We start from the raw sequence: 19503 nt of genomic DNA on the forward strand, positions 1-19503 counted from the left end.
CCAAAATAATGACTTCATTTAATTACAATATGGGTAACATTAGAAACATCAGCTTTACAGTTCACTGAGGGAAGTATCTCATTAACATGCACTGGTCCTCCAAGTGAGAGCCTCATCAGCCCTGAAGAACGCAAACTTTCCCATCAGCTGAGCTACAAAGACACTTGGATGCACCTGCTGTGAGAATCTTCTGGTGGAACCAAAGCACTGCTTCAGATCACACCCGTGAACATTGTGAGTGTGTTCAAGGAGTTCCAACCTGCTCCAGGTCAGCTGCTTTGAGAGGGCATTGGGCTTGTTGACCTCTGAGATGGCTGCTAGCCCCAGCTATGTGCTGAGCTGTGAGTGGTCCTGACAGAATGACAGACATTTGCTGGTGGTGCTGCATTCTCCTTAATATAGGAGAGGACTAAAAAGCTGCAGATTCTTTCCTCTGGGTTTTTGCAGTAGGGTTTGATTGGGAGAAATAAGAATATTTTTAAGGTAATTGTCTCTAATCAATTCTAGAATTACATATTTCTTCTACATGGGATACTGTGGTATGGTTGTGCTGTTACATTTTTGCTATTTCTGTGCAACTCATCTGAAAACAAGCCAACCCAGTATGGCTAAAATAGCATCTCTAGGGTGAAGATAATTTTAGCATCCTCTAACAGAATACTTCTGATTGAAAACACAACTATGCATTTAGTTATAAACATTCCATGATCTTAACCTTCACAAAAGTCTTCTGGCTTTCAGTGCTCAGCCCTGTCACATCCTCCTTGTGCTGAAATCCATTTGAATGTCCTTCATCTCTCATTCCTATGCCATGGACTTTGCAGTTCATACATGTAAAACACCACACTGAGGCTGGAGTGCTACCAGACATAAGCACGTGCAGTTCTGCAGATCGATGCTCACAGAAACACTGTTGGAGAAGGGTTTGCAGCTAGCCCAAACCCAATCCAGCTCAAAGCCAACATCTCCTGTCTATCTTACATCACAATATAGCATTTTGGCAGCCCATCAAATAACCCAACACATCCCCCCTGTGTCAGCATAACCAAGGGGAGGCCCCTTGAATCTATCATGCAAACCACCAACTCAAACCTCAAGTCAGCATTTCCTATTACCCTTATTTTTAAGCTTATGAAACCCCATATAGAAAGCATAAGATAGGGTCATTTTGCTAAATAAAACAGACTGTATGCAACTGGCTGACTCACCTTTAAAAAATATCAACATATCTGAATATTTTGTGTTTTCACATTTGTCTCTTTTCCACTGAATTTTTTAAACACCTTGTAAGATAAAACATCGCGCTTTATTTTGTGATCCTCTTGAAATACACACAGTTCAGCTGTCACTCAGAGGCAGCGTCTTGACAGTTCAAAGATGTTATTACAGTCAGTTGTGGGAAAAAAATGGTCTTAGACTGACAACTAGTACTTTCAAGATGTTTGAAGTGAGGGAAAAATTAATTCCTTAGTCTCTCAGTTGGCACAATCAATTCATCACCTTTCACGTTGTGGCGAAAATTATGGGTATTTTAGCTCGGATGTATTGTATTGCAGCATATAAATAATTTAGTGAAAAGTAGCTATCAAATTCTGGATTCTGCGTTGTGCTGTAATTGAATAATCAGCATATTCTCAATAAGTGCAAGTGAGTTTCCTACCTTTTACTCCTCCCTGTCGGGAACAACTAAACCGAGCACCGAAATTCAGCTGCCATTTGGAAAGATGAATGAGTTTTTCCACTTCATATTAGACGAAGTTAAAATATAAATCTGTTTGTACAAAATACAAACCAAATACAAAGAATACCCTTAATTCAATTACAAAAGGTAGCAATTGGCTAAAATTAATAAGCTAATAAAAAAACCTTCAGCTTGACTGTTATTTTCTTCCAGGTGTTGAAGAAGTATCAGTATCCTGAAGTAAAATAGCTCTCTCTGACTGTGCTCAGCCTGCCACTCTTTAGAAAAACTTGCACATTCTTCCTCCTCCATGTCCACAGTGATCAAAGAAGTTATTCCAGTACAACTATGGAGCTTTTCCCACCTACTGTTGCAGTTATAAAATGGCTTAAAATTTTGTTTACTTCTGCTATAGCACACAGTGCTTTTGCATTTGGTGGTTTAGCTGCCTCTCCTCTGTTATTCTGCAAACACAGTTCATTCATTACAGGTGAAATGAATCATGGTGTTCTAAGGTGTCAGATCCTTAAGGGCATTTTTAGTTTTCACTCTGATTATTACCAGTGCAATGCAAAAACATAGTTTAAACTTTGAAGGATAGTGAATAAAAAATACAAAGATGAATTGGTTGATTACCACACATCCTTGAGCTCTTGTAGACAAGAACTGAGACTTAGGACCACAGAAGAACATGGCAGATAAACTTTTGCTGCCCGAGAGTGTTTTAGTGGAGCACCTTTAGATCACACGTTAGTCTCATAGGCAATGACACACAGACTGAATTCACTGCTGTGAGGGATACCCACCAACAATACTTGCAAGTTTCCTTCTCAGCGTAGTCACTCATAGCTCATTGTCAATACAGGCAAGTAGCTTTCCACAGTGAAATATGACTGGTACAGCTTATTACTTTAATTAATTATCTGGATGAGGGGATAGAGAATGCATTTTTAATCGGTAGATAACAGAAAGCAGAAGAGATTTGCAAGTATTCTGGAAGGCAAACTCGGAATTTAAAACCACCTCCAAAATGCAGGTAAATGTGATTAAATGAGTGGACTACAGGTTCAGTAAGACCAACTGGAAAGTGGTGGAGATTTATAGAAACAATGAACTGCATAAATACAAGATTGGACATAAATAGCAAAAGAGCAGATTTGTGGCCTGGATTCAGTACTGACTGCACAATGTCTGCTACTGCAGCCAAGTCTCTTGTGGGGATAGATAGCAGCATGTTGTGTAGAACCTGCAAGATGATATTCTCCAGCAGAAGACTTGATCCAGCAGTGGGCACTACAAGGCAACAGTGAATCTGAATGGAACAAATACGAAGAGCAACAATATTGATTTAGAAAAGATCATCCACAAGAAAAGACCTGGAAAATCTGAGGATGGATCTCATGTTCAAGGATGAGAACACTGCAGGGATAACGTGGCTGCTGCAAACAAATTGTTCTCAATGCCTGTGGGAACAGGACACACAGTAATGGACTCAAATAGCAGCAAGGAAGGTTATGATAGCCACTGAAGTGAACTGTAACACTCTGAAAAGTGTATATAATTAAAAGGATGGCATAAAGTGTTACGGAATCACAGCAACTGGCAAATCGGTTCTAGCAGAGCGTTCCCATGTGCTTGCATTTTATGCACTCAAATTTTGTGATTAGTAGCATTTTTTTCCTCTCATCATGATGGCTGAGCCATCCGGAGTTATATCACAGGAAGATCATCGCTCCCTTCTGAAACTGTAAGCTGTAAAGCTTTGGTTTCTGAAGAGCAACCTTCTTTCTTCTGTGTAGTTTCATCAAATCGATAGGGCTCCCTTTAATATGTAGAAAGCAATTTTCTTTTTGAAGTTTTATTCTGCAATGCAATTTTTTCCACTATTTCCATCAAATAGCACAAAAGGCACCAGTCAATTAAAAAAAAAAAAAAGGTGACTATTTGGCCAGGTGAAATAAAATCCTGCTTTCTTGGAGCAGTACAATTCATTGACAAAAAATAACTCTGCATGTTGGAAATGCCAAATATCTTTTGAAGCCTCTGAAGACAAAAATAGAGGAGTTTTCACAATTTGAATAAAAAGCTGCCTATAGTCCAAAATGCTTCAGAAATGAACAGCAGTAATTACAAATTTCATTAAATGTCAGTTCTAGCTTGGTTTAAAACCCTAGCTTACCTTAGTTCTGCAAAAGGGTTTATATAGATTACTGCACTGCCCACTCTATAGGCTGTATGCCCTAAAAAAATAAATGCATGTCCACAAAGTAAATCACAGCATTCGTTTGTTGGCAAATGAATGCATAAAGAGAACAGTTTACACCAGAAGGATCAAAGTCAAAGCCTTTATTAAATGTTCCTTCTTTAAACAGACTGCATTTAATTCCCCCCTTGTATTTGTGATTTCTAAGGCTGTTTTAAATACTGTGTTTTACAGGGATTTTCAGTCTTCAGAACCGTCACAAGCAGCAAGTTAGCAGTACACAAAAACAATTCTGGCTTCACAGGGTCTCTGGAAAAAACAACAGTGCTTCCAAGACTGGAGTTTTGGCACAGACCCTGGAAAACAAGTAGATTTCACCAGAGTTTAAGCCTGATGTGCTCTAGCCACATCTCACAATTGGCCACAATTTATCAGTATAGATTAGTATATCTGTTTCTTGCGCGTTAACTATTTCAAAAAGGGGACCAAATTTTCAAATTTCAGCTAAAGTGGGTCCTAATTAAGGCTATTCTGGTATATTTGATACTAAAATACTCTCTGGGAGTCCTTTTCATGAAATCCCATCAGAATTAACATTTTCAAAAATGAAAACATTTAAAGTAGGTGTTTTGAGTTGAAATGCTGATGCAGCGGTTGGGTCAGTGTTGTTTTGCCTTCGGGAGCTCGATCATCACGTCAGTATAGTGTCATCTATCTGTTCTTCAGAGTCAGCCTGGCCAGCCAGCTTCTTAAGAGACCTCCTGCAGCTTTCGTTGAGAAGCTCCAAGCTGGCAGCATCTAAAATCTTGGAAACAGACTGTGGAAGGAAGAAAACACCAAATTATGGATTCCTTATGATATGCCGTTCAAAATCAGAACAGGTTTAAGCGCCTTACGAGGTGTATTTATCTGCATCTTCAAATATACCCAAAGCCTTCATCTGGTTTTAGGATTCCAGACCAAACCAGCTAGGGGCTTAGAAGAGAGGTCTGGTTTAGCATTAAACGTGGAGGTTGGTGGCCCTGCATGTGGCAGGGGGGTTGGAGATTCAAGATCCTTGAGGTCCCTTCCAACCCTGGCCGTTCTGTGATTCTGTCTGGATATGGATGTACAAAGGAGTATTCCATCCATGTACTGATGCTGCAATAGGATTATAAAAGTGACAAAAGCAATAAACTACCCTTCCTAGCTGAGGCAACTACAGCACAATATGGCTTCAGGCATTAAACACAGAGAACACATTAAATACCTTGACTGCAATAATACCACACTGTATGGCTGTGCAGTATCACATAACTTCCATACTTCTTCAGAGCTTACCATAAGAATACTAATGAAGGCTTAAATGCAAACAGGAACATCCCACTCCACCTATTTCATAAGAGACTGCCAGCACGTTCTGAGACTCCAGGCAGACACTTAAACGTAAGCAGAGCTATGTGACACAGCCTACTACCAATGGTTATGTTTTCTTCTGTCTCATACCTCAAGCACTTGTTCACCCGCTCTCATCTTCAGCAGATTAACAATGGCTTGGTCGCTGTAAGCTCTGACACTGGTGTTTTTGTCTTTTGTGTTGTCCAGAAGTGCCTTCAGAATGGGCTTAATTGTCTGAGGATCCAGTGCAGGAAGATGGTTTTTATTTGCCCACCAGATCATTTTTTCTGCGACTAACTTTATGTCACTGGATGAGTTCTGGAGACACTGAAGAAGACAAAGATGGTTTTAAGTTTAGATATACCAAGGACAAGGTATTGAAAGCACAAGTTTACCTTTTTTTCCTAACTTAAGTATCGTTAACTAGAACAGGAAAGACAAGTAGCCTTCAATTCACAGAGCGAAACATCATCAACAAGTTTGATTAAACTTACGTATAACAGTAAGAGTGGATGAAACCTTGAAAACAAGACATCTATTCAAAAGAAAACAAAAATGGTTGGTGACAGAGGTACAGACTATGGGAAATGACAGGGACATCTAACTGCAGCAAAAGCTGACAGTACCTCTGGTAAAACACACCCAGTCAGCAGCAACAGCAAAGTCACTGGTCAGCTACATTTCAACAGTGTATTTCATTTTAATATAAAAAAATTTAGGGATGCTTACTTTTGATTTAATCTCAAGGCATTGGAACACAAAAACCAATACCCGAATGTCAACTGCATTATTAATATTGTGATAAAGGTATTGTGACAAATGTGGTACTCATTTTATATTTAAACAGAATGCTATGATACAGATAAATATGTTTCAGCAAAAAGTCTGCTTTGAAAAACAACAGACTCCATGTTGACTTGCATTTATGATGGATTTTCAAGTAAACTTAGAAGAAATTTAAAATGTGAAATGTAATACATTTATATTTACAATAACAATGACAAATAAGTTAAAAGGCAGCAGCTCACTCATTCCACCACTACCCCTCAACTCTGTCTTCCCTTATCTTTTCTAAGACATTGAAAACACTCTCATGTTCAAAATTCAGATTCTTCCTGCCCTGAGGGATACTTTCATGGGGAAAAAAATACAGAACAATAGAGAAAGAAAGGGATTTTTAAGTAGATTTTCAAATAGATATCGTTTGAAAAGGAAAGAGCACTAACAGCAATATTCTTTCCATCCAGGCTCTAGGAGCTACTCCCATTCTAAAGAATAGAAGTCAGAAAGTACTGACGCAAAACCAGAGAAGGTAAGGAGTTGGTATTCAACAGCTTTCTAACAAAGCCCCTTTGATCTTCATCAGATTTTAAAAACAAACTGACATCTGCCCCCCTCCATGCTTTTCTTCCCATCTCTGTCAGCTGGTTGTTACTGCAAAGGAAAACAATTATTCACACTGAATCAAAGTTTACCACAGAGCCAGTCAGATTTCCACATTACAACATCCCTGGGATGGAGGTACTGTGTTCACAGCTGCAAAGCAGGCTTGTAAAATTATTCCACCTGCTTTAGAACAAAAAAGACTTGTATAGATTTCCAACTGTCAAAGGATTTACAGCTTCCTAAAAATAAGGCAACTGAGGTTTCAGCCTTTGTGCTGGGTTACAATGTATTAATATTACAAAGAAAACCACCATAAATTAGCTGAAATTGACTGTACTACACTGGTTAAGATCAGAGGAAAACAATGGCAGGTAACATAGAAATTCTTACCTTAATAAAGAGGTTGGAAAGTTTTGTAGGCAGGTTCCCTCCTTCTTCCATATGGTATTTCATAAGAAAGCCCATCCCTCTGATGCCACTAACTGCAATGGGTATCTTCAATGTAAAAACAGAAATTTGATATGATTGATGTTATTACAGTACACTTCAACAGTCTTTATAACTAGCCCACAGTCACATGGACTGGTGAGCTTTTGCAAAAGGCTGAGCATATCTGTCAAAGAACTGCAGCGTGCAATGCATGAAAACAAGGTAATGCTATTGGACAGAGGATGAAAAATCATGACTGAGCCACATGGAACAACACGACAGGCCCCACAGAGCCCACAAGTTCCCTATGTTATGTTATTCATTCAACTCTGTTTTTCAAGTCTTCCTTCTAAATTGAAGTATTTGTTCATCCTGTAAACCTGGCCTGTGAATGAGAACTTTAATAGGGCAACAGAAGTGGAATTTGTTCCCAGTGAAAGTTACTCTACCGTTAAGGATTAAATAATCTTCATCTTGACGGAGATCAGCAGTAAAGGAATCAGAATCACAATCATGCAGTTTCACTATAAAACTGCATCTAGTCAAGGAAGAACATTCAGAATACATTTTTATTCCGATTTTATTTTTTATTTTAAATTTTTGTAACACTCTGAGCCTTTTATAACTACTCCCACAAGCACTTGAATAGAACTTGCCCTTCCTCAGGCAGCACTTACCCTGTCAGCAATGGCATTGCTGAGGATCATCTCCAGCACACTGTTATAGTACTTAGGGGAACACAGCCTATAAGGAGCAACATTTACAGCCACTGAGAGGGCCAGGCTTCGTCCATGTCTCACCATCCAGTCAATTCCAGAGATGTCTGCTAAAAGGCAAAAAGAACTACCTCTAAGAAAGGCTACTGTATCCAGCTGAGAAAGCATTTGTCAGTTTTTCAACTTGCTTCTATAAAAGCAGCACTTAAAGCAGCATCTTTCTCCTTCCAAAAGAGAGATATAAACTGTACTATAACACAATGTCTCTATCAGAGAGGAATTCTCTCTGGGCAGATATTGAAACCCAACACACTGACTTTATACCATTGAAGTGGGTTTTTCTGATGATACGTGTAATCACACCCACATCACTTAGTGATGAAGAAGCTTGCTATTACAATTACATAAGTTGTGACACCAATTCAATTGTAAAAGTAATCTGTAATTTGAAACCAGCTAGTAGGTTCCCTTTGTAATTCCACAGAGCACTGTAACACTCCCAACCACTACAAGTTCCTACAAAATTCATGCTTCTGACTAACTAACAGGCTCAGTTAATTCTCCAAAAGCATTTGAAGTCATTGGATGTGGTCTGCAATAGTCATAAGCCAATTTGTGATCACAGTGTCATCAAATAAAGTGGAACAGCCCTCCCCCCATGCTGCCTGATGCACTGTCACCTCCCATTCACTGTGCATCAGCACTAAGGAACTGCTCAGCTATGCTGGTACTTGCATCAACTCACCTGAACACAAATCCACAAAAAATATGGGAAACCAAAGTTATAATTGTCACCTTGTGCTCAGTGATGTACCAGAGTGTAAGAGCAGCCACGAGCAAAGAAAAGTACAAGGAAATCTAGAGATTTGTTTAAAATAAAGAGGAGGAACCTGAATAGTCACAATTTTCACAAACTACTGGCTAAGAATGTATCTTCCCCTGCTTTTCAGACTTAGTTCTAGTCACTGTAGCTTCACCTACCTAGTAGGTGCTGGTGGAGAACAGTATTGAGCTCCTCTTCTGACAGAAATGCACACAGTTCTGCTAAGCAGCCAGCTGAAGCCATGCGGGTGGCATCCTGAGGAAAGGAAGGAAAGAGCAACACTGCTTGAGCTCAATCCACATCAGAGACAAGCATAAGAGGGACAAGGGACAAAAATATGAAATAAAAAGAGGAGGGGGAAAAAAAAGTATTAGCAGAAACTCTTTGCCTCCTGCTAAGTGTGGATTTCTGTCATTTTGTAAGGTTTGTTGTACGTGACAGAAGCCTCACATCCAGTCAAAAAAAGCCAGCAGAGATCGTAAAAGTACAGGTCTCATATAAACTGTGACTCGTTAAATGGGAAAGTTATAAAGACAAAAGTGAGTATTTTAAAAGATATGTTGAGTTACCTTTTGACTCACAGTCTAGAAAACAAACATTACTTCCAGCCATCTCTGCATAAGCTTATTGCTGTGGTAAGATTTTAATTTTAAGCTTCCATACTCCTGTTTGTTTGCTTCTGCAACTATAAATATCGGCACTTCTCTACCCTAAAACTTAAAATCCAATAGGAATTGTTCAATTGCTCTATTTCTGTCGTGCTAACAGCTGTATGTCTGTGTTGCACATACTGAAACATAAAGACATTACCTGATTATTTAATCTCACAGATGAGACTGTTGCTATCTGCCACATACAGATCACACATTCAACTTAGGAGAGTTTCTAGTTTCACTGGAGAAAAATCTGTTACAAAAAAAAATTCCTCACACCTAATGATAAACCCCACCTGAGAGCCTGCAAACACACAGATGTGCTTATAGAGAAGGTGCTGTGGGTTCTCTCTGAGATAAAAAAGCATATCCTGACTTCAGAGCTGTCTCACGCATGTTGGAGAGGAACTGCAAATCCACCTTTGTGGTTGCTAAGGAAACATTAAACTCACAGGCTTTCTGAGTTAGAAGTAATTGGCTGGGGAGCTCTAGCTCAGTTAACAGGGCTCCAGTGAAATCAGTTTACAGACCACATTCAGTTTACCAAGCGATGTCCAACTGCAGCGTTTCTTTAGAACAGTTTCTTTCCACTCTAACAGTAACAATTTGCCCTGGAAGATTATTCTAGAAAATAATTTTCTTAGTTGTGATTTTAAATTTAGAAATCAGACTATCTACAGCAGGGATCCTTTACAGCTGAAGCAATACCTCATCATGTCCCAGCATCCCAAGAAGCACCGTGCTGATGTTCTTCCTAATTGTGGCATCTACTTTTGCACCAGCTCCTCGTGTTACAAACCGCAGTGCTTGCAGCATCGTGTCCCTAGAAGTGATCACAACATACAGTCAGAGCTTGCCTTTTCCATCACCTCAAAGAAGAAGATGAGGTCTGGACACCTGTAAGAATTTCTTACACAGCTATCAGATTAATATGCCTTACAGTTTGGGAAACCCGGACTCTCTCCACTGATGAAAACCCATGCTTCATGGGTTCATTCCCTGTTTGCATACTTGTGTCTCTCTCTTACAAATTTAGTATCTTCTGACTATTCAAAGATTAAAATTAAAAAAAAAAAACCCAAGAAATTAATTTCTCAGGAATGTGTATGTATAGGTTACAAAAACAGCTGCATTAATTCAGGTCAAAGTGAAAATTGATAGAGTCTTGTACTTGAAAGTGGGTGGCAGTGGGTTTAGAGACTGAAGAAGAAAGAAGAACTGGGCATATGCCAGGCAACACCTCTCCTGATAAGATGTATCAGAGCGCAGCTTTGGACCCTCTATGTCCCTATCATCCACATTATTGGCTTTATGACCCTTCATTAACAGTAAATAAATCTTACTGTCTAAATCAAGGGGGGGAAAGAAGATTATCTCAAATTGCTGTACAGCATATTAATCCTAGCCCCTTATTCTTAATAAGCAGTAAGGCCTGAGATTCCACCTACTGCTTACCTGATGGCAGAGTCATCACTGGAACGAATTCCATTCAGAAGCTCAGTAAAAAGAGGATCCACTTTTACATGGATAACAATAAGTTTACCAAGAGCATCAGCAGCTTTAAGGCGAACAGCACGGTTTGAATCTTGCAGAGCTTTGGTGAAGGTTGTTTGCAGTTGAGGCAAAAATGGTTTCAGGGCTATCTCAACCTTTAACAGAGATAAAAGAAGAAAAAGTGATGGAGTTGAGAATGTAACCGTGGCTAGAAATCAAAGCCTGCTAAACAGCCTGACTTGTGTAACAGTTAATTATCACAGTGCCAAATAGCCTTTACTCAGATCTAACACACTACTAAAGCAGGAAAAACACAAAATGTTTGTGTTTTCACAACAAAACATTTATCCTTTTCCAATCGTATTCTGTTTTCTGCAGATGAAACACAAGAAAGATTCTACATCATCATGGATGTTCTTTCCTATACAGAGCACTAAATAAAAGCCAGCTCAGTTCAGATGTGTAAGATGATTATCTTTGGACTTTTGGCACAAAAAGCATGGATGCAGAAAAGAAATTAACTACCTGGCAGTTGTCAATCACATGAAAGTGAGATGAGCGCTTAGCAGTATTTCTAAGAGGTCCAGTGACTCGGTTGTTGGGAGAATACAATCCAGCTTCACTGCCATTCTAGATGTTAGATCTACACTAGCTGATATTCTAGCTATATTAAAATGAACAGCAACAGATTTTCTGAAGGCTACTGTAGAAAATGCTCACAAACTACAGTCAATTACTTTGAATCTTACCTTGGCTAAAAGAAGACTTAATGTTTCAAGCAGAGCCACTTTGACATTCCAGCTGAACCGATCTCCCAAGATACGAATAAGTGGTCCAGTAATGCTCACTACAGATGGTTTAAGAGCTTCCGCAGAAGTCAGCTTAATAACCAGCCCCAAGGCCTTTGCTGCTTCCTCCTTTTGCTCTGGATTACCAGTTAGAACACCTTCACGCAGCACCAGAAGTATAGAGGTCACTCCCTGTCATAACAATTAGATAAGAAAGCTTAGAAGCTAAAATGCAAAAAATACATATTTTATTTTTGCTCCTGTTATATACCAGCTGAACAGACTTAGACAGTTTCTCTCAATTTCCTATTGACCTTCAGCTGCCTGCTTCCACATTTACAAAGCTACTTTTATTCAATTTGCTTTAATGCATCTATGCCTTAGAAAGCCAGCTGCTATGAGGAAAGTGCTGGTGGATAAGGGAATTTTTAAACCATAGAAATTTGGCACAGGAGTCCAACATTACACCTCCACAAAAGCAGCAAGTAGGACTTCCAGGCATAATAGAATTGTCAAAGATCTTGTCACAGGGTAATTCAAAAGCACCAGTAACCTACAAAAAGCCTCTTTAACATAGGAGTTTAAAATGCTACAGTTTCAGTATTTCTAATGCCATAACATAGTATCAATCAGCTTCCCCCAAAAATGAGATAGGATGGCTGTGATCGAGTCCATTTTCGCACCACGTGCTCATTTTGATGCTTTACCTTCTTAGGAATACAAAACCCTGGCACATGCTCGCCTTTGGCCTCGTTCCCTACAACCCGGATGTCCTTGTGTAGGTCCTCAATGAGAGCAAGCTGGTTCCCAGCATCTAATTTCTGTAAGAGAGAGAGGCAAGACAAAAATGAAGTAATATCACAACTGACAGTTCCTTCTGAGTTCTCAGGTGCACCATGAGAAGACACTTGTTTCCCACCCCTCCCATAGACCTAACTGTTCACTGACAATACTGTAAGCTCACCTTACATCTCAAATCTTTGCAGCATTTGCCAACATAAATGTAGTTTAAACAGGAGATTCAATTTAGACAGTATTTTACCAGTTATCTTCACTTTCTCCTTGCCAACCACTACCACTATAAACTTTTGAAGCTTCCTCTTACCTTGGTGATGGAATTAAGTGCATCCCAGCTTTCATTCAAAACTACAGGATTGGTATCATTAAATAAACGTATCAAGCCTGAAACCAAGTTCTTGAGATGACCAGTATAGTCTGCTTTTGTCTTGGAGCAGTAGATATTCAGCATGATAGCTGCTGCTTGTCTCATTCCCAGGTCAGGGCTGCGGGTAGCTTCTAGTAAATCTTCAGTTATAATTCTTTGTCCAACATCATCTTCCACAGAAAGGATTACAGACTGGCAATTTGCCATTTCCTAAAGAGTCCAAATTAATTTTATATTAACTCTCAAGTAGAATAAAACCAGAGTTAGCCCTAGGTTTGCCCATGTTACCCAGAACATCATCTCTAAGAGAAAAGATACAACATACACAACGTATATCACTTGCTAATCTTTTCCTTTGGAATAGCTGCTTGTAATGCCATCAAAGGTTTAATTCAGAACCATTTTCTTACTGCTACCTCCATCCTTATGCTTACTTAGTAACAAATGTCAGGGGAAAAAAAGCCCCAAAAATGTTATGAATGGGTCACCAGTCCAGGAGGAGAGAGAAGGACATAATCAACTCTCAACATTCAACAAATGACCTGAAAAGTTGCACAGGTAGCTTTACAGCTACAGAAGGGCTAAATTCCAAAAATGAGAGTAGCTCGGTCTGCCCAGTCTTACTCACCCTCAGAGACCATGGGTCTTATCAGGTAAGGCTTTTTTTTAATTTAGGTAGTTCAAGTCTTTGTGTCATAATACTAATTGCAAGGACAGCTGTAGGTATATTAGAAGCAAACTCAGGGCTAGAAGCTGAGCAGATGGGCATCTGTAGCAGACAGGACTCTATCCACAGCACTCTCAATTCACCAGCCTGTGTACATCTATATGCAATCACAGCTCAAGGATGTTCTCTGGAGTCCAAACAACAGATGTTTCTGAAAGTAGTTCAGAAGGAGCACTGCATGCAAAACAGGAGATTTCCTCCTTTCAGCCCTTTAATCTCTCAGTCTTATTTCCCACTAATGCATACAAACTTAACTGGACACTCTGACAGCTTCCGAAGAATAAGTAAACCGAGAATTCTATCTTATTTAGGCCAAAGAGACTTCTTTAAGGATACAAATGGGTTTGGGAAGCATATGTTTTTCAACTCTCAACATGTCACCATGCAAGAAGACTGCCTGAAGAAGTTAGTGGACAGAATTAAAACACACAGCCTGTATATCTAGGGAATACAGTGGGACTCAGTGCTGAGAGGTAAACCCAAACTATCTTCAGGCAGCCTGTCATAGCAGAGAGTTGAGCCATGCTACTTGCCAGTTGCTCTTCACTAGTCCCCAGCTTCTCTTTCAATGCAGACATCATAGCAGGCAGGATGACGCTCAAGTGCCTTGTCAGAGCATCCCCTGCTACTGATGAGAGGAAAGCTAGCACACGGGTGTTCACAGGGGGAGTAGTCAGCTAAAAAGCAAAACCAAACAAAAACAAAAATGAGACAAGCAGAAAATTTCTTCAGGAGGAATCTCAGGTCATTTATAACATGAAAATTGTTAAGTATGAGTGCACCACAGTGACAGAGTTTTGAGCACAGAAATATTTTGTCAGACTGTTCCAAAGAAGACTGGCAGCAAACACAGGAAAAAGCACAGCTTAAAAAAAAAAAAAGAAAAAGTTTAGAATGTGTTTCCAGTTGTACCTTTGGCACCAAATAAGGCAGTACCACACGGCTCTTGACAGCCATAACTTGTTTAAGACCATCCACAGCAAAGTCAGATGTCTCCTCATTATCCTACAGAGAGAACATGAAAACATAGGACATGATTTGTGACATACCCAGCTAATCCCCTCTTTCAGGTGACAGTTCACCTCATGATCATGCAACCAACGCTCACACAGGTTCTGCTACATAAAATCACTCTCACACTACATAGCTAAACCTAAGCCAAGAAAAAGATGTGACATATCAGGCACGTTGGCCGATTTATGGAGGTGACATTTGCAATTCCCTAGCAGAGCAATTCTATGGATGTAGCAATTCTTAAGCCTACGCTTTAACCACAAAACTTTCCCTACTGATGACCAGCAATGATTCCACAGAGGAGACAAAATAGAGATGGGCATTCTCTACAAGGTTTGCCCTTGCATATTTCCTTCTCTTTTAAGCTAGTTATTCAAAACCTGTCCATAACATTACTAATTAAGTTGTTGGTTCGTGTTGAGCAATGCTTACCAGCTGCTTCAACAAAAACGGAAGGATATCTTCAAGAGCCTGATGCCCAATTGTTGAGTGCAACTGTTCAAATGTTTTGGCTGCAGCCTCTCTCACTTCTTCCAGAGGGTCACACAGTGCTTTTCTCACTGTAGGCACCAGGGACTCAGAGAAAACCAGTACCTAAAAAATAGAGATAAAATTACAGGTTATATAAAGCACAATGGACAGAAGCATCTCAGTAAAATAGCTACAAAACTGAATTTGGACAACAGAAACTAAACTGCTGTTTGTTTGTAGTATACTGGAAGAAAAGAAGGATTAATTAAAGATTTGCACCGTTCTAAGGCTACTTTGTAGATGCCTCCTATGGCTCATAAACGTCAGAACTGTGCAATATTTTAAATGTACCGGTAGATGCAGATACATACATTTGCCTCAACAGCAACTCACATTAGATATGAGCCTTTAATTTAGTCCACAGAGTAAGTCCAACACTGTTACTGTATTTTTGCATCTCAGCTGCAAGATTGTAACTTCAGCATCTAGGAGATGGCAGATTTCACCTTCCTTATTTAACTTACCGCATCCCTGCTGGTAGACTTCATTATCTCACTCAGCCCAATGCAGACTCCTTGCCTTTCATCATTCTTGTCTGACCTTAGTCCATCCTCCAGAATGGGAATGATTTCAGGAAGGATCTTCTCTCCTAACTTTCGGACAAGGTCTCCTAATGTCCGTGCTGCAACCTGTTAATTAAACTTATTTAATTACGTTTTCTAAACGAGGAAAATAGTTAAGATGCTGAATTTTGAGCAAATGCTATTTTTTGACTATAAGCTACTTTTCCAAGTATAGACAAAAACGTAGCAATGGAAACACTACTCAAATAAGTAGCCATGGAAAAACTGTTTTACTTCCACCACCACTGCCTTTCAGTGAAGAATTCAGATATGCTCTGACCAGTTAAATTCATTACAGCTTTAGAACAACTCGAAGAATATCCTGTGTTCTTAATCACTTTACAAGGCTGCTTGCAGAAACAGGAAAGCATTACTGGATTTCTCACCGTTCGTTTATCTGCACAGGTACTGGCCAAGAATTTCAGCAGAAGCCCAAAGAGTGTTGGCAAAATTTCACGCAGCGTGCGAGGAGTGTTTGAAACAACAATCTTCCAAACGTGTAAAGAAGCCTGACGCACCACCAGCTGGGTGTCAGAGCGGCCCATGTACAGCCCTGCCAGCACCCTGTTCCTCCTCTCCACGCCAAGAGCATTAATAATAGCCTGAAAAGAAACGTACAAAATCGTATTAACCACTCCTGAAATTTATAAAAGGAACAAAATGCACGTTTATTCATTAAGTCTTTCCAGCAAGCTTTTCAAGCTGATTAAAAAACAGACAACAGACAAGAGCAGCTTTACCTTGTTTGACTGGGCTGTTCCGAAGTTGTCATCCTCTGAGGCAGTTTCTGTGGTCATTTTCCCAGTGACTCCTGAGATATGGAATAAAAGATCTCCAAGGAGCTGAACTGAACTAAACCTGGCAACAAGAAGCATGTCAAGTGTTACATCAGGGTAACCAGACAGTATGTGTCCAAATACAGCAACACATCAAATACAGACATGGGCAAAATGCAAGGGAAAGAGCTGTGTCAGCACTGAAATGCTGTATGGGCTGAGAGGTCGGATCATTCTGCCTACATGACAGTGAAAAAGCATGGTAAAGAGAAGGGAGAAGAATTAATTCCAAACCAAAAGGGGATGAGAGAGTATCACAGTAATGTATCAAGGAATAGTGTGGACTCCAAAAAAGAACAAGCTATTCACAGTATCTCTCTCAACTTAAAAGACATTCACCTAGGATAAGGTCACCCATCAGCACTCAGCTGACAATGCCTTTAGTACAGCTGATTTCTGAGCAACTGCTATTAGCTGTGAGCGCTCCACCACACGTTTCCACACACAGGAGAACAATAACTTACTCAGCATTTTGAAAAATGAGAAACAATGTGTTAGGACTAAACACTGCCACATCAACTGCCTTGGAAGTGCTTTTCAGAGCCACTGTAAGAATTAATAACCTAGTAAGAATGCACTGCAGATATCAGAAAACCTGATTCACAGCTAGCAGAGCTTCTCAGACTCGGTGCTATAAAGGCATCATGTCCAATCCACAAGAAGAAAGACATTTGCTTTTGTTTCACTGTTCTCTGCATTTTTTTGAGGAACATGCAGAAGTCTGAATCACACCTTTTCTCTAACCATGGGAATGTCTGTGGATCAGATGGTGATCCCCTACCTTATCCTCCACAAGTCATCAAACAGGCCATCCTCAAGCTGTGGCAGAAGCAGTGCAATGGCTGTCTCTGCATACATGCTGATGATCCTCTGGCCAGCACGCAGGGCAGTGTCCCGCACAAACTCATTCTCATCTGCCAGTGCCTGACCAGAGAAAGAAGTGGCTGTGAAAGCTGTTTCCTTTTACTCAGCACAATATACCGACAAGGAAAATAAAATGTTTTTTCTGAGCAACAAAAAGTAAATGAACTGTAGAGCTGCAGATGGACAAAGGTGATTTCAAGAAATTACACCTGACCACGGACAATAGACAGCAAGCAAATAATTTGCAAAAACGACTCATTCATAATTTCAATTAATGTGTGTTTGTGGCTATTTTTAGTCCAGCAATGCTGGAAAAGCATCTGCCTGTCATAGAATTAATGGAAATGTTGCTTAAAATACTCTGGAGCCTTCTTTTTATCCTCTAATAAATAAAACCCCTCAGGTTTCTGCTACATACCTTAAGGATACAAGGGATGATGGGACCGACATACGGAATGAACTTGTCTCCAAAAGTAATTGGCAGGTAGTTAAACATCATGATATAACCATCTCGTACATGTGGAGCAATATCCACCTTACTGGCAGTAGCTACAATCTCTGGCATAAGTTTCTCCAGCTTCTCCACCCCTAGACCAGCCATCACTTCAGCCAGACCTGGAGAAAAAAAGTAACAGAGCCGATAAACTCAAGAAACATCAAGCTGATTTAATGGGGGAAAGTCTGAGCTCAGTGTTCAGACCCTGTCGTCCTCACCTTGAGCTGCACCAGATCGATCCACTGAGCTTTGCTCGTATGTCAGTGTCTCCATCAGCCAAGGCAACAAATCCTCAAAGCATGATTCTCCCATGCCCTTCACCATGGCTCCCAGTGCCTTTGCAGACACTGTACGCACCTAAGAGACAAGAGAAACAAGAGATTGGCCAGATACTCTACCAAAGTTACTAAGACTGAGATATGCCAGCCTGATTACATTTCTACAGAAGATGAGGTCAAAGCCCAACATCATGGACTGAAAGACTAACTGTATTCATATGAAAAGGCTTACTTCAGGTACAGGATCCAGCAGGGATGCCTTCAGTCCAGGAGTCACACTGGGTAGGTAAGGAGCCAGATCCTGAAACAAACAGCCCAAAGAATAGGAACTAGATTCAAAATCTAGCAAGAAACCTAAATCATCTTTATGTAAAAGGCATCCCTTATTATTAGGGATCATTCTTAACATTCTTAAGAGTTTTAATCAGTTCCTTTTAAAATCCTGCAAATGATTGCACATTTAATTGCTCTTTAAGTACAAAAAACAACACAAAGTCCACACCATTCAAAACCTTTTTGATGCTTGCTCACAACCCAGCACTTTGCACCTAAGGAAAATCCAACACTCTTGGCATTTACACAGGGTTTAAATACAGAGATTATCAGCACAAACATTAAACACTGTTCTGCAGCCTACGGTGAAGTTGTACAAATACTTTTTAAACAAACCCAGGATCCATTTGTAAGCAACTGATCTTTGTTTCACCTGTAGTGGTTTTGCTTGTTTATTTGTTATTTTGTTTACAGAAAAAATCAAGACTTTTTTGCAGGGATAAATCTGGTAATACTTAAATGAGCAGAATACAAAGCCAACAGTCTCAAGAACCTCAGAATTTTCACTGTACTTATAGCCACTTTCCGTTCATTTACATTTATTTATTTAAAGAAGCTGCTTGGATTGTACTCCTGTCTATCTTAAGTGCTTTCCTGTTATCTTCTACCTGGTAAACAGCACACAGAGAGCTTTTTTGGTACTGTACCTTCTGATCAGTCAAGGAGTACATGTTCCCAATTATCTGGGCAGCCATTTTCCTGGTGTCTGTGGAACGATCTTGAAAAGCTCTCTGAACAATTGGCATAATAAGTGCCAAGGATGGAGCATCGATGAAATGGACAAATTTGGTATCCAGTAGAGTCTGCAGACATTTTTGGGTCTTCCTGGAGGGGTCAGTGAGAGCATCCAACAAAACTGGAGCAATTGCTGAATGTTTTTTAAAGGGAGAGAAAATAATTTGGTTGTACGTAAACCGAAAATGCACATGAGAGTGAGATGGTGTTCTCTCACAGGTTGTCTTACATCCTTTAAAGTCATTTAGAAGCACAGGAACAGAGAAAACCCTATCAGTGTTAAATGACAAAGCATAAGGGAGTATTTGAAAAGCTTTAAAGCTGACAGCTGTTGTGAAGCTTTCATGCTATACTGTTCTAGGAGCAGTTTCATTTCTGTAGAGGTTCAGATTTAATCCCAAACGTAACGAA

At 39.9% G+C, this 19503-nt stretch overlaps 1 protein-coding gene across 2 annotated transcripts in view; it reads right to left on the bottom strand.

Annotated features, from left to right (window-relative positions):
• Positions 1-4012: 4012 nt before the first annotated feature.
• GCN1 (GCN1 activator of EIF2AK4) overlaps positions 4013-19503 on the bottom strand; it is a 41147-nt gene continuing 25656 nt past the window's right edge. The window contains exons 38-58 of one of the 2 annotated variants that reach the window (XM_048963779.1): positions 19005-19225; positions 18257-18325; positions 17965-18103; positions 17669-17865; positions 17168-17310; positions 16291-16408; positions 15937-16152; positions 15452-15616; positions 14889-15050; positions 14355-14447; positions 13976-14119; positions 12656-12925; positions 12258-12371; positions 11512-11742; positions 10724-10917; positions 9977-10091; positions 8774-8870; positions 7754-7899; positions 7038-7142; positions 5370-5588; positions 4013-4701 (exon numbers count right to left, since the gene is read on the bottom strand). In XM_048963779.1, coding sequence (XP_048819736.1) covers positions 4576-4701; positions 5370-5588; positions 7038-7142; positions 7754-7899; positions 8774-8870; positions 9977-10091; positions 10724-10917; positions 11512-11742; positions 12258-12371; positions 12656-12925; positions 13976-14119; positions 14355-14447; positions 14889-15050; positions 15452-15616; positions 15937-16152; positions 16291-16408; positions 17168-17310; positions 17669-17865; positions 17965-18103; positions 18257-18325; positions 19005-19225 — 3284 coding nt within the window. In that variant the 3' untranslated portion in view covers positions 4013-4575. Of the gene's footprint in view, positions 4702-5369; positions 5589-7037; positions 7143-7753; positions 7903-8773; positions 8871-9976; positions 10092-10723; positions 10918-11511; positions 11743-12257; positions 12372-12655; positions 12926-13975; positions 14120-14354; positions 14448-14888; positions 15051-15451; positions 15617-15936; positions 16153-16290; positions 16409-17167; positions 17311-17668; positions 17866-17964; positions 18104-18256; positions 18326-19004; positions 19226-19503 lie in introns of both variants that reach the window. The other variant, XM_048963778.1, reaches the window with a different exon arrangement.

Source organism: Lagopus muta, chromosome 17, assembly GCF_023343835.1.
Source record: "Lagopus muta isolate bLagMut1 chromosome 17, bLagMut1 primary, whole genome shotgun sequence".
NCBI classification, from domain to species: domain Eukaryota; kingdom Metazoa; phylum Chordata; class Aves; order Galliformes; family Phasianidae; genus Lagopus; species Lagopus muta.